Raw genomic sequence first — 16,575 nt, 5'->3', positions numbered from 1 at the left:
GAAGAGGTCTTTATATAGGCTAGTTAAGTACATCCAAATAAAAATTTTTATATTGAAACTCTAATTAATCTAAATAAGAAGTAGTTTTAAACTAAACTTTCTTTTTGACATAAAATTCTTAAATAATTTAAAATAATTTAAAATACTTGAAAATATATATAGCATTCGAAATAAATAAATAATGAAATAATAATGCTTAATAAATACAATATTAGGCTAATATATAATAAAAGCTAAGCCTAAAAATCGAACGCAATATGATTTAAATTCGAATTAAAATCCTGAAACTCATAATTTTCGTAACAATCTCGTCCATAAATTTTACTTGCGTAATCTTCACTAAAATATGATCATAACTTGAGTTTCCGAATTCAAAATCAAGTGATTCAAGGTGCATTTTGAAGTTAAGAGATAAATCTTCAAACACTGTAAAGACATCTCAACCCAAAAATATTTAAATTCCATAGTCACAAGTCAAACTTAAAAATTAACAACTTGAATAAATAAAATTTAATAAAATTTACCCAATCTATCCCTTCGAACTTTCATTCTACGTGGATAATTGGACTTACCGTTGTGAAACACGGGAATCTAAACACCAATGACAGATATTTTCAGATCTGCTTACAATAATAATTAAAAGAAAACATTAAAATAATGGACCATTGTAGAAGCAATCATCACCCATAACAAATTCCCCAAAATGTCCCCTGAAACACTAACACCATGTTTGGTTGGGTGTATTGGCATAGTCATTACACCCCTAATCGTGGGCCCCACTTAATACATTGTTTGGTTGGGTGTATTAGCCTAATACGGGTCTATTCCATTACTGATCTAATCCCCAAATTCCACCGATTTCCAATCCCTTCCTTGTGCTAGGTCTGGATTGAGTTTTGGTCCCTGTTTTACCCTCCTGATTCACGCTTCTGTCTTACCCAAAATCCACCGTATTCTGTTTCTTCCTTCTACCTTTCTTCTCCACTCTCCTCACCTTTCTGTCTTACCTTTCTATCTCCACCGATTCACGCTTTTACCTTTCTGTTTTACCTCTCTTTGGCGTTACAACTGGACTTTGAACACCAATCAGAAAGCAGCCTCCTTCTCACGTTTTCTGTTCCTCTCTATCGGTGAAACTATGTTCTGTCCATTGGAACCGGTAAGGAAGATACAACCTTATTTTTTATTTAAAAATATGTTTTCCCAATGATTATTGGATTAAATTTCATCCTTTTAATAGTTTTGTTTCTTGGTATGGAAATCTAGAAATTGGATTAAAGGAAACAATAGAACACGGGTCTTTCACTGATAATAGTCCTACCACTTTTGACAAGGCTGTTGAAGATTTTAAAGCAAGCAATGTTGTGAAGGCTATGAAAATTGATTCACAAGACAGTAGTGGTGATGATTCAGAAGAGAGTGAATGAAAATGATTTCCTACCATCTATCTTTCACATCTTAAGACTATCATGTGGTCATTAGCTCAATCTGAATTACTTCTTTTTGTTATCATATCAAAAGCTTTTCGTTTGATATCTCACTTATCATCAACTATTTTCATTGGATTTGCAAACTGGAGAGCTTTTACTAACAGGGGTATGAATGGATATGCTGGAGCTAATACTCGAAGAAGGATTTCTTCAGATAAACAAGGACCTACTGTGGTTCATCAAAAGCCAGGGCCTTTACAAACAATATTTAAGCTCCTTCCAGATGAGGCAAGTTTCTTAGATTGTATTTGTAAGTTTTATTTATAAATAAATTTGGCATGATATGGTTGTACTAACAAATAGGAGTTCTAGGTAATCCCTTTTAATCACTTCAGGCCTTGGGTTATCTAACAGGCATTTTCTTTCAGGTTGTGGAGCATAGTTACTCATGTGCACTTGAGAGATCATTCTTGTACCATGGTCGTATGTATGTCTCCGCATGGCACATTTGTTTCCATTCTAATGTGTTCTCAAAACAAATGAAGGTTAGGTTGTAATTTTGGTTAATAATTTACCAAGGTTTAGCCTGTTGAATTTCAGTAACCCTGTCAAAATATATGCTGAATTAATGGCAATTTTACCTACAGTAGAATCCAGAGACATGTAAACTTTCACATTAAAATCTCCCCATCTTCCTTTTCTAAAGGCAAAAACAATTGAACTATATAAAGATAGTAAAAGAAATAGATTTGACACCTTCTATGGCATTATAAACCGAAAAGAGATGTTCAGTGTTTCAAATCTTAACAATCCTTTTTTTACATGACAGGTGGTGATACCATTTGGGGATATAGATGAGGTAAACTTTGTTCTTCTGATAAGTTAGTTAAAGTTAGTTCTGTGATATTAAAAAAAATTATTTTATAAATGTTACATGAATTGACTTGACCATGGTGGAGATTATTATTTTTAATTTGTTTATGCTTATAATTTTCATTTGGTTTATGCAGATTCGTAGAAGTCAGCATGCATTCATTAATCCTGCAATAACAATTATTCTTCGCATGGGGGCTGGTGGGCATGGTGTACCATGCAATAACAATTATTTTGGAACCGGAACCATGCATTAAGAGCATTACAGCGCGCATCAAAGAACTACCATACAATGTTGGAAGCTGAAAAGAAGGTTTTCTTGCCTTTGCTCTATGATTTGTGAATTAACTTTTGTTGAACTGTAGTCTTGATTATTATTATTTTGATATGATCAGAGGCATTAGTTTTCTTCACATCCATAGAAACAGCAAAATTTGGTAGCTGAAAGCTTTTCTTACTGCCAAAGAAGGGGCATTTACTTTCCATTTAGTATTAATTTTGCTATAATCTTGTTGACATTGTCTGGGAGCTGGTAAAGATGACAGGATATTGGAAAATGTTAGTGCAGTAAATAGTTATTTCTTGGCCAAGGAGTAGGAAAATGTTGGATTATACATTGAGTTGGATTAAAAATGTAAAGAAGCAAGAACATATTGGGAATAAGTGGATGGAAAGATTGTGAAAGCTGAATTTTATAAGATTTCCTTTTCTAAATGATGAAGTATAGTTTTTCGGGGGCACTCTTTGAACCTGTGAGGTGCTCAATGATGTATTTCAACTACTCAGGAGTCTGGAATAGGAAGTGATATGGTTGGACCAATGAGAATGTGATGGGTGAATACATTTGTCTGTGAACTCAAATATAATGAAAGCTTATTTGTTGTTGCTATTGCTATTTGCTTTTGTGGTAACAAATTTATGTTTAAAGTAAAAGCTAGAGAAATGATGTATGGATATAAACTAAAACTATGTGAAGGTTTGAACTTCCAAGTAACTTAGAGATTGCTGAACTTTCAAAAAAATATATTTTTAACTGATTATTTTTTGGTTGAATTAGTTTGTTGTAATGATTATTGGAGCGCTACACGGAAAGATCCTTTTTGTAGGGCATACCTATATAGGTGTAGCAATTTCTTCAAGGTATTTCATTATTTAGCTTAGCAAATATAAAATGTTGTGTAGATAATTGTCAGTGATGCATATACTGGTAGGACAAAACTGAGACCATTTGATTTATAATAATGCCTTTGCTTCAAATATTTCCTCCTTAGTGATTATAGTGAGGGGCATATTTGTTGTCAATGTCCAGCTTTGATGCAACATGCTAATGTGGAAAATAAATAAAACAAAGAGGACATATGATAGGGCACTATGTGAAGATTGTTTTAAAAAGTATGATCTAGATGTAAGATATGTTTTTTTTAATAGCTGCCATATCCTCCTTTACTAACTCAACTTTGTTGTTTAAATCAGTTTATTGCCCAATTGTTCAATTAAGAAAAATAATGTGCTATGTTAGTGCTGAGGCAATGGGATGTCGTCCATATACTTTGGGTGGAATTGCAATAATAATTTTATGGCTGCTATAGTAGTTTGTATTGATGATCTTTTGTAAACAAGAGTGTTTATAATTTTTTCCCCACAGAATGAATGATGTTATTTGTAAACAAAAGCAGTCCTCAAAAATCTTCTCCCAAATTTTTTGTGCCATTAATATAAATATATACCGGTTAATGTGGTATATTAATATATAAAAGGAAATGAGTATATAAATTCATATAAGAATATTGTCAACAAAATAGATATACTTAATACACTAAACCAAATCCTCATTCTTTATTTTATTTGTTTTAAACTTAGGTTACCTTAATTAAACTAATTTTATATGTAATAATTAAATTATATGTAATAATTATTATTTTAAATTATACAAATTCATAAAATATAATTTATTAGTTATAATTATTTTAAATTTTATTAAATCATATATTTTAATTAAAATATATTTAATATTAATTATTTCAAATTTTCTTTTATAGTATCATATATTATGATTTGAGTAAATTCATATAAGACTATTAATTATTAAGAATTTTATTAAATTATATATTTTAATTATAATATATTTAATAATTATTATTTTAATTTATATTTTACAGTATCATATATTATGATTTGAGTAAATTCATATAAGAATATTAATTATTAAGAATTTTATTAAATTATATATTTTAATTAAAATATATTTAATAATAATTATGTTTAAATATGATTAAATTATTTATTATTGATATTAATAATCTTATTAAAATTTAAATAAAATAATTTACCAAAACAAATTTCTGCTAATTATTAAGAATTTTATTAAATTATATATTTTAATTAAAATATATTAAATAATAATTATGTTTAAATATGATTAAATTATTTATTTTTGATAATAAATAATCTTATTAAAATTTAAATAACAATAACAATAATCATTTACCAAAACAAATTTATGCTAAGGGTATTCTGGTCATTTTAGTTTTTTCCATTATGCTATTACACCTCTATTACATTCAACCAAACACAGTTTTACTATTACGCCTCTATTCCATTACATTCAACCAAACAGTTGATTTGCTATTACACATCTATTCCATTACACCTCTAATCCAATACACCTCTAATCCAATACAGCGAACCAAACGTGCCCTAAAGGGTCAAAACACCTATCGTTTTAGCCCAACTGCTGTCTCCAACCTTTTCTTTTTAAACTAACATTTAATAATCTGTGTCCACGCACCACAGTATACAGTACACACCCATTTCCAATTTATCAGGGAAAAAATTAACGGCTTTTATTTAATAATGTAGTCAAAGCATTTGAAGTTCATATATATTTATTAGTGTGCCCACTTCATTTTCATATTTGGGTTTGGATTTGTTATTAAATTTTTTTAATTTAATACATCTTTTAATTATAGTTGACCTATAAAAGTAGTCGCTTTTATTTACTTCAAGTCATATTTTAGTCATTTACGTTTTGGTTATTTACGTTATCGTTTTGTTACGAAATGATCACTCTACCATTAAACTCGGTTAATCTCCTTAACGACAATCCTACGTGACAGTCCAACTGCATTTTAAATGCCAACTTGAATGTTCAATTGTTGAATGAAAATAGGTTTTTAATTAAATAAATTTAATTTAGGCTGTCACGTAGGACATTCAAATTGGTATTTAAAGCCTATTTGGATTGTCACATATGACCGCTGTTAGGGAGGTAACGAACTTAACAGTAGGGTGACCACTTCGTAACAAAACGATAATATAAGTGAATAAAACATAACATTTCAAACATAAATGACTAAAATGTAATATGAAACAAATAAAAATGGCTATTTTTATAATTTACCCTTTTAACTAATTATCAAACTAATACGTCTTTTAAAATGCAATGTATAAACAGATTTCCCAATTTGTCAGCTCTCTAGTTCAATTTCGAAAGTTGATTTTATCAATCTCAAGCATAAATTTAAAAATATACATTAATTAGGTGAATCGCTAAACAAGATCGATTTTGCATTTTTAAATTTCTAAAACTTATTTTGGTAAAAAAAACTCTTCATCCCTAAATATTTTCTTCGGTGAACAAAATCTAATTCGATTCGAAAAATTTGATAAAAAAATTTAAATTTTGAATTAAATAATTTGAGTTAATTGAATTATTTGTATCAACTTGAATAAAAAATAAATTTTTTATTTAACTCGAATATGAATTACACAATTGAATTATTCGAAAATTCGAATAAAAAAGATAAAATTACGTCCTTTTGATAAGTATTTACACATTAAATTAAAAGCAAAACCATAGCATTGTTTATGTAATTAAATAATATTATACTTTGTCTACTAATTAAATATTCGGTCCATGTAATACAACATTAAGTATAAATAATTGGATTGTTAACTCGACTCGAAATTTGTTGATTCGATTCGAAAAAAATTCAAATTGAGCTCAACTGTTAAAATATGATTTATCAACTCGACTGACTTGAAATTTTTTGACTTAATCAAAAGCTCACCCCTAGCCTCTACCCCATGCTTGTTGGCCACACCACCTCCCTCTTATTCTATATTCTCCCTTTCATTTTTATAACAATTATTCGTTATAATAGTTAAATTTTAATATTTTTTTTAAATTTTAAAAAATTAATTAATTGTTTATGTGATCTTCTTGTGACAATTCATATATATTCGTTATATATTTTTCTATTCTTTTTAGGATGATTTTTCAAATATTGCAAAATTAAAAATTAAAAATAACAAAAAAAAATTAAAAACTAAATGACTTCTTTTTATAAAATTAAACAATCATTATGATGCTTAATAAGAAGAAAGGGAGAAATGGTTTTTAAATCACAATAATTAAAATTAAAAAAAAGAGTATAAATCAACTTCTGACTGAATTAAAACTGGGGAATTGATAAAAGTAACTTTGGAAACTGGAATTAAGGTTTCTCTCTATGTATCAATTTTAATATTTATATTTATTTATGATAAAATTTGAAACATTTTAAGAATATTATGATTAAGAAAGTAAAAACAAAATAATATAAATTTTTAATGTTTAAAATTTGATAGTTTATATAAATTAAGAAAAACAATTTAATATTTGAAATAAAGTATCAAAATAATGGAAAAAATAAAATTTAAAAAAGAATTCATGATGTCAATGTTTTATATCTTTAATATGTATAGTTTAGTGCAATATTAGCATGTTAAACGATTGTTTGGAAAAATTAGAATGAAAAAGAATTTTATATGTAAAATAGAAGGTGTGGAAAACCTATAAAACTAATCATGTTAGTCGTCCTTGACCATTTATTAAAAAAATTGTAAAATTATCATGTAAAATATTTCACCACGCAAACTTTAAAATTTTGGTTCTAGAATATTTTTATTACTACAGAAGACATTGTTAGGTGGGGAGTTTGACTGGGGGCGGCACATCTGTTAGAACCTTTATAAATATTTTTATTTTTCATATTATTACTACAAATATAATAATTTAAATCTTCTTTTTAAATATATCAATTCTTAGATTTTCTTAGAGCAATATAAAAATTTAAAAAAATTCAAAATTCAAAATTTAAAAGCTTGTCAAATTAAAAATGTTTTATTTTAAAAATAAGTTTTTTTTAATAAAAATGCTTTAAATTCACAAATAAGTTTTTGTTGTGCAGGTATCAATGTGTAGTATAATTATTCACTTGATTTATGGGGCACATCCTGGTATATAAAGTAATAATATAATGTATTTTTGTTAATATTTTTTAACATTTTTATTAGGATTTACAATATTATTGCATTAAATATATATGTGTACCTCAAAATAATACTAATTACTACAATTTATATTTTTAATATATATTATTCCAAAAGAATAAAAGAAATGTTTATAAGATTAACAATGTAAAACTCAGATGAATAGTCATTACAAGTTAATAATTTTTTAGTTTTAATAATATTTCATAAGTAAAATATTACATTTTGGGTGATTAAACTAAATATTAACATATTTAATTTTAAAAAAGCAATTAGTTGGTTAAAATATTAAAATGCTAACATTTGCTTTCAAAACATAAAGCAAAATAACCAATAGTTAAAGAAATAATATAAAATAATTAGTGAATGTATTAAAATGTAAAAAACAAAATATATTCATTAATATAGAATTTTATTCCCAAAGTTTAAAATAGATATATTGTGTGGTAATCTTATAAATTATACCACATTAATTCTTAACATAAAGCTCATAAAGTTTCTTCTTAAAATTTGATAAAATGGTTAGCTCTCTTCCCCGACTTTGTTGTAGAATCGAGAAATTCATCACAATTTCTCTTTTTACTGAGTGTATTGTTCTTCGGAGAGATTTTTTTTCTTTTTTGTAAAAACCAACTTGAAGAGTGAGTTCTTTGATTATTTGGTTGAGATTTGCTGTGTATATCTTGCATTTCGGTCAAATTTGGGCACAATCAGGCTATGACGTCACAACAAGGAGGAGCTCCTCATCTCGACGACGCGACAACTTTTAAATGGCGAAGTAAGAGACGACGTCGCGATGAGCCGATAAGCCACGTGGCGATGTTTCATCCAATTTTCTCGATTTTCTTCTTCTAGTTAAACTCTGATTATTTGTTTCAATCAAAGTCTGATTAGTGTAGATTATTTTATTATTAATTGACCTATGAACTTAGCCTATAAATAGACTCTTTTACAACCTTAGAAAAAAATGACTAAACCCATAACACATTTAGGTATTAGCTTTTACAAGCTTTCGGAGAATTTTGTGTTTACGTTTTGAGGGTTTTTGTTTTTCGAGTTTCAGAGTTTAGTTTATTTCCATCTTTTATACTCTTTGTTCTTTTGTCGTTTTAGTAAAATTATCTTTACTCGCGATTTTTATCCTCATCAGAAGTGTTTTTCCACGTAAAATATTTGTGTTAGATTTTTTAATTTCTTCATTCTTTTACTTATTCGTTGCTTAACCGAATTTGTCCCCAATAAACTGGTATAAGAGCTATTTTGATTTCCCAAGATCAGTCTGTTCAGTGATGGAAGCAACAAGGTTTGATATTGAGAAGTTCGATGGTTTCATAAATTTCAATTTGTGGCAAGTTCAGATGATGGCAATTCTTGTTCATGCCGGCCTGAAAAAGGTCATTATCGGGAAAAAGCCTAAGAATCTACATCAATTAGAATGGGAAGAGTTTGATGAAAAGGTCTTGTCTGCAATCCAATTGTGCCTCATAAATAGGGTATTGCAGGAGGTATTGATGGAAAAAATCTCATTCGCTTTGTGGAAAAGGTTAGAAACCTTTTATGCGACTAAGTCTTTGGCCAATAGTTTACTGTTAAAACGTCTATTCATGTTTCGCATGAACAAAGATGAGCTTCTTAGAGATCACATCAGTTAATTTATTACTCTTTTGAATGATTTAAATAACGTTGAGGTTCAGATTGATGATGAAGATTAGGCTATGCTATTATTGTGCTCTTTACCCACTTTATACAAATCTTTCAGGGAAACCTTGATTTATTACAGGGATAATCTCCTGTTCGAGTATGTGAAAGGTCATTTTTTGAGTAAAGACAAAATTAAAAATGAGTTTGGTTTGGATATCAAGGCAAATAGGCAAGCCTCCGTTTTGGTAGCATCAAGGAAGTAAGACAAGATGTGTCGCTACTGTAAAAAGTTAGGTCACGTCAAAGTTGATTGTTACAAACTGCAAAATAAAAGGGCTGCTAAGAGCAACAAGGAAGATATAATTGGTGCTAATTTGGCCGATGAAAGGGGTGATGATTTATTGTTGGTGTCAACGAGCAAAAGCTCCGAGCTCTTAACCTTTAAATTACATATTTAAATTTGAACAACCTCTTAACCCTTACTCATGATAATATTTCTTTTTGAATATAGCTCTACTTAACAATGGTAAAAATATGTAAACATAATCAAAATTATATTTTTAGAACAAATACAAATACAATCATAAAGATAGAAAATTATAAAATTATACAACATCCAAATCAATTCAAAAAAAAAATTATTGTTATGAATGCTATTAAGTGGATTTTCATTATAATCAACCTTTCACCTTTCATCTTCCTTAACTCTTCACATTTCATCTCCTTGTAACCCATTTTCTATTTATGTATTAGAAAATGAGGAGTCTAATCTCTCTATATAAGAGTATACTACTTGTAATGATGATGAAAAAGAAGAGAAATGTAATAGAAATCCCCTTTATTCTCATATATTATTCTTGTGTTCTTTGTATTATTATTATTTCATAATATGTTATCAGCACGAGCTTACTTGATAGTATCTAATATTTCGTTAGAGAACAAGCAATTGAGAGGCACAACGTCCTTGTTGAAGCAACAATCCTAAAGTGTATAATTTTTTTATGCGTGCTTGAAAGATTTTGAGATTTCAACATTCTTAATGAAAAAAAAGTTAAAAATGATGCTATTTTTTTTCATATTTAAGTTTGAATTTATCTTTTATATATTCTATGGTATGCTTATTTATGATCTAAGACTTTGAATAAGATTGAAGTATCAACAACTTGAATATTTTTGCTTAAATATGTATATCTTTCATAACATATGTTATTGATATGATAACTATGTTGCCTATTGGATTATTTCTAATAGAGCCACACATGATTTGTGAGTATAAATGAATTTGAATTTGTATTTAGATAAAGCAAAAATGTTAGCTCGATGGAACAAACTGAAAATTCCAAGAGGGGGTGAATTGGCCTTTAAAATTTTAGGTGAAAGCAAAGACAAAAAATGAAACAATGAACACAAAGAATTTAGAGTGGTTCGGCCCCAATTGCCTACTCCACTACCTTAACTTTACACCATTAAGGATTTTCCCAAATTCACTAATTTGGTCAACCAGTGAAGACAAGGTTTAACCTTACAACTCCTTAAGATTTCTACCCCAAATCTTAAGTTACAAACCCTCTCAAAGAGATACAAATAAGCAAACAAAGAAACAATCCTTACAATATTAAGTTGTTTAAAAACGAAACTCAAATGCAATAAAATACACTTGAGAAAGAGAATAGAGATTAAGCTCATAAGTGTATGTAAGAAGAATGTGAAAGTATTAAGCTCTAAGGTTGTTTGATTAATTTTTTGCTTGAAAGTAATTTTCTTAATGTTGTAAGTCTTCGCAGGATGGTATTTATACCCCCTAATAGATTTCCAACCGTTGAAGTTGTTGGTGTAGTGAATATGGTCGTTGGGGATATAAAACTAGAACATTTATTTCACCTGCAACTACGAGTATCGATACCAAATAAAAGGGTATAGATATTTTTGTAATAAATGTTGATTTAGTGACCATTGGGATTCATTAATCGATGCCAAAAAGATTCATCGATACTTTTTGAAATATGTATCGATACCGGGTCGATACTTTGTAAGGTTTAAAAGAAATAGAATGCTATTTTGGTATCATTTTTAAGAAATGTATCAATTATTTTCAAAAAGTATTGATACCCGAAAAATAGTATCGGTAATTTCTAGGGTTCTTGAAAATAGAATGCATGTTTGGTCTCGATTTTTCTAAGGGTATCGATAATTCCAAAAATATCGATACTTGGGCAAATGGTATCGATACTTTTTGGCCTGGAGCAATTCTAACTTGTTTGAAAATAATTTTGATGTGTTAAAATAATTTTAACTTGATTGAAATCATTTTGAATTGGTTAAAATCATTTTCATTTGATTTTAAAATTATTTCAAAATTTTCTAAGAGTTTAATGTAAATATTCAAAGTTTTATTTCTTAGACTTCAAACTTAAAAATCATTTTGTCAATTTTAACTTATATTCAAAAATACTTCAATTTGTTATATCAAAATCTTTTATCAAATAAAGCTTGATTTAATAAAAAACCATTGTTTTTGTCCAACATCATCTAAATGAAGGATTAAAAATGGAATATCTAATTGCAAAAATTCCTCTTGACTATTGAATTGTGTAATCATTTGAAAGAATGATTTGACTATTAGAAAATGATAATACTCTCTAAAGCTTTTTATGATTGAAATATCTTATTTGCTCCTACAGCAACAATATTGTGAAAAAGGTTTTAAAAAGTATTTTGAAATAATCACATGCCTTCTAGTGAAACAGGCTTCATTTCCTGAAGTGAATGTAACAATAAATAACAATTATGAAAATTTAAATATAGAGATCGTGGTTTTTGTTGTAATTGAGGATGAGGTTGGAGACGTACTAATAATTGTTATCATGGTGGTTATAATAGTGATACTTCTAATCACTAGAAAAAGAATAATAAGGAAAAAACAAGAAAATGGTGGTTAAAATATTTGAAGATTATTGAAAATTCATGCTACCAATGTGGTATGAAACTGCATTGGTCACGTACTTGTTGTATGTTTAAGCATCTAGTAAAACTTTATCAAACCATCCATTTAAAAAAAGGGAAACAATATTGAGATAAGTTTTGTTATCCCAAACTGATGAAATGGAGGATAATTTTTCGGCAAAAGATGAAAATTTTTACTATGAGGCTAAAGTTGACTATGCATACAAGGATGATTAATATGTTCTTAGTTTGTGTCAAAATTTTGTTTAGATACAAACATTGAAATTTAATTGTTTGGTTTAAGAATCATTAGAATCAATGGCTATTTGATATTTGCTTGGGAATGATCTTTTTCTCTTCTTTACAAAGTATGTTTATAATCATTGCTTCTCATCTATGGTAACCTAAGTTAGTCTAATTAACTTCTTTTGAAATTTGATTTTATTTCTATTAAGAAATTTAATTTATATAATTCTCTGTCTGTAACTCTATGAATTTTTAAAACTCTTCATGCATTTAGTTTTTGGGATTTTTATGTAGAGGTAAATGTTTTTACTTTTTATTGATTCATTTTTAATAGGATTGATTGATTTAATTTTAATTTTGATTAAAATATATGATTATTTTGGAATAAGAGTAAAAGTACTTATTTGTCATGAACTTTAGGATATTCACCCTATCTGGATAATTTCATGATTGAGGTGGATGTTAGAAAATGTTTATGTTTAAACTTTTATAGTTGTAAAGTTACTTTAAACTGGCCTTATAATATTTTGTATTTTGTTGTGTTATGGTATTTATATAAAAAATATATTATCTAACCATAATGATTTATTAGTAATATGAATTTATTATTTGTTATGTTTAATATATATTTTATTTATACCTATTCATTTTATTTTTATATGAATAAATAAAGTTTTTGAAGATCAAATTTTTTTATCATTCATGTTGAAAAGAAATGCAAAAGTGTATATTATTTAAAATAAATTAAACATTTACTAATGTTATATAATAAAATAATTACATGCTCTTGGAGAGCTAATATTGTATCAAACCATAAAAAGCTTTTTAAGAGTTAATACTTACCTTCTTGCGATGCAAAATTTTGTAAAACATAATATTATTTTTCAGATCAATAAGTTGAAGGAAATCTTTATATGTTATACACTAAAACCATAGATAGAAATGACATGAGATACTCGTGTTTTTGTATTATAAATATTCCTCGAAGGAATACATTACACATATATGATTGACATATGAGAGAGTGAAAAGAAATACAAGTGTTGGTATGACCGGTTAGACCATCCCGAGTCAATGATGATGCAAAATAATTTGATGAAAATTTATATGATTTTATTGAAGAATTAGAAGTTATATTTTAATAATTGTCATCAATACTAGTTCTTTGGAGAAAATATTAATCTAACACCAGCTAAATGTAAAGGTCAGTTGCATTTTTGGATAATAACCAAATGATGTATGAACTCATGTACCACATGTGTGCAACCCGAAGTTTGCAATATTATTTCTTGAAATAATTTGATTGTGCACAATCTCTATAGTATGCAATTTGTGCTAACCATGCTAGTGCATTATATCCTAAGCTTGATTTTCTTAATTTTATCTGGGCTTAAGTTGTCTATGTCTATATATGCTATAATTAATGGTTAACAAAATTATGCCTCCATTTAATTTCTTAACCATTAATATAAGAATAGCTTTATGATAAGCATGCAATTTTTATTTGCATCAAGCCAACATGTAAGAAATATTTGTCTCATGAGAATTAACTTTCATTCATAAGCCAATAGATTTCATCTAATAATATTTGGATGTGCATTGTCTATTTTATGTTCCACCATAATGCACTAAGATGAATCATCAAGCATAAAGTTGAGAAAAAAAAATAGAATTTTCATTAGATGTTAAAAATTGAAAGGAGATATATTTATAATTTTGAAAAGGTATTGTCATGTTGCAAATTTTGTTAGTATTAAGGGGAGACAAGTTGGTTAAATTATTATGTCATCACTTTTTGTGATCCTCGCTAATATTATGTGCACAAAGTTTGAAGGATAAAATTATTTGTTAGACATGTTTAACGATGACATTTAGAGATTGCATATACTAGTTTATACATATAAAAACTAAGAAGCTCTAAATAATTATGCTTTCCATTTGATAAAAATAAATCTTGGGCATGCTAGAAGCATGATAAGCCAATTGATTCCATAAAACGAAAAATTCTTCAAAGAAAGTGAAAAGAAATGAAGATGGTTACATGCTAAATGAGACATGTATTCATGAAGAGACTCAAGAAAAAACTTTTGATAAAACCCCAAAAGAGGTTTAGGCACCTAAAATTATGAATATAATGAGATATCTCAATTAGTTATGTCATAACCAAAGATGATGGAGCTGACAAAAGGAAATATTATGGAAAAGTGAGGATTTTGAATGAAAATATACTTGAAAGCATTGAGATGAGAACAAATCATCAAAAGAAATAAACGCTTTTATTATAATTTTATTATAATTTATGAAATGTATCTCAGACATGAAGTCTAAACACCCGGAAGGTGTAAAGCCAAGTGGACATGTTAGCATAATAGCGAAAAAATACAAGTCATAATAAACAGAATTGACTTGTAACACAAACTTTCACAAGACACTTGGTTTTGGTTATGAAAAGTGATTTATTTGTTGTGGATGCAATAGTTTGACATTAAATAAAATTATTTATTTAGGTCTAGTGAATTTGTATGTAGTTGGTATAAATTATTTGATAATATTGATGCCTAAAACATAAAACTCGAGTTTCATAAGAAAATCATTAAATGTGAATATAATTTTGTTCAGGAGTTTTTATTAATTAATGTATTTATACATATAGGTTATTATCATCATTGTTGATATTAATGTATCAAATATCTTTAGAGTTCCTAAAGAATTTTCAAGAGGAATAATTATTTGGTAGATAAACTTTATAATGAAAGTATATCTAAAAATTAAATTTTGTCTCGAACTAAAGATTGAGCGTTCAATAAGAAGAAATGATGAATGATGTTATAAAATAATGGTCCTGAAGTATCAAATCTTTATGTGTCCAATACACTCATTGTATTGATGATAGTGAATGATACAATACATTATGATTTATGAAGTTCTTGGCGACATCTAAAGTATGAGAATGCAACTGAATTTTATTACTATTGTAACAAATAGAATATCAGTAATGACAATATATCACAAAGAAAAGAGAAATAAAAATAAAGAACACAAATTTTTACGTGGAAACCCTTTTGGGAAAAAACCACGGGTAGAGGAGAAAAAAATTCACTATGTCGAATTCAAATTATTATAAGAGGAGTGGACTATGTCTATTTATAGGCTTGTAAAACCATATTCTAATAGTAGTGTAGTAAGATTGAAACACCTTATTCTAATCAATATCAAATAGATGGAGTTTAATAAGGTTTAAAAAAACTTATTCTAAAATAAAATAAAAGAAGTATAATTCTATAGGGATTTTACTTTTATTTTATTTTACCATTGTATTTGATTTAAATAAGGATTCGTGTCACTTAATTCTAACAATCTCCACCTTGACACGAATTCTTAATGAACAAGTTCTTCATCGCGAACTCCCAACGAACAAGTTCTCCACCTCTTCCATAAAACCCCTTAAGGGTTTAACTTCAACAATGAAAACCAACCAAGTCTAAACAATGCTCAAACTTGGTTATAGGAATTGACTTGGTCATCATATCTATAAAATTTTCATGAGTACTAATTTTGCTTACAATAATATCACCATGAGCAATAATATCACGAACAAAATGATACCGAACATCAATGTGTTTTGTTCTCTCATGAAATATTCGATCTTTTGTAAGAAAGATGACACTCTGACTGTCACAAAATATTGTATTGATTTGAAGGTCTTCATTGAGTTCACTAAAGAGTCCCTTCAACCAAATAGTTTCTTTACAAGCCTCAGTAATCGACATGTACTCAGGTTCAGTGGTAGACAGAGCAACGGTAGTTTGCAAAGTGGCTTTCCAACTGATTGCACAACCTCCAATTGTAAAGACATAACCTGTGAGAGATCTTCTTCTATCAAGGTCTCCAGCAAAATCAGCATCAACATACCCAATAATTCCATCTCTAGTTCTTCCAAACTGTAAGCAAACATCAGTAGTACCTCGTAAGTATCTTAAAATCCACTGAACTGTTTTCCAATTTTTTTTACCGGGATTTCCCATGTATCTGCTAACTGCACTGACTGCATATGATAAATCTGGATGTAAACAAACCATAACATACATGAGAGATCCACTACACTAGATTATGGAACATGTGACATGTA

The 16,575-nt window shown here is 27.9% G+C and overlaps 1 protein-coding gene across 3 annotated transcripts; it reads left to right on the top strand.

Annotated features, from left to right (window-relative positions):
* The first annotated feature begins 886 nt into the window (after positions 1–886).
* Positions 887–3,192, top strand: LOC107913311 (BAG-associated GRAM protein 1-like). Of its 3 annotated transcripts, XR_005920404.1 has the most exons (6): positions 887–1,159; positions 1,267–1,718; positions 1,859–1,975; positions 2,260–2,289; positions 2,441–2,616; positions 2,699–3,192. XR_005920404.1 is itself a non-coding variant. In XM_041104015.1 (5 exons), exons 2-5 carry the CDS (start codon positions 1,470–1,472, stop codon positions 2,558–2,560), a joined length of 516 nt encoding a protein of 171 aa, XP_040959949.1. In that variant the 5' UTR covers positions 887–1,159; positions 1,335–1,469; the 3' UTR covers positions 2,561–3,192. The 3 variants fall into 3 exon arrangements, 2 of the variants coding, with proteins under 2 accessions (XP_040959949.1, XP_040959948.1); XM_041104015.1 differs by having other exon boundaries at positions 1,335–1,718; positions 2,441–3,192; XM_041104014.1 differs by having other exon boundaries at positions 2,441–3,192.
* The last annotated feature ends 13,383 nt before the right edge of the window (positions 3,193–16,575 follow it).

This window comes from Gossypium hirsutum, chromosome D11 (assembly GCF_007990345.1).
Source record: "Gossypium hirsutum isolate 1008001.06 chromosome D11, Gossypium_hirsutum_v2.1, whole genome shotgun sequence".
NCBI classification, from domain to species: Eukaryota; Viridiplantae; Streptophyta; class Magnoliopsida; order Malvales; family Malvaceae; genus Gossypium; species Gossypium hirsutum.
The sequence above is the reverse complement of the archived record's forward strand: the minus strand, read 5'-3'. Positions and strand labels throughout refer to the sequence as shown.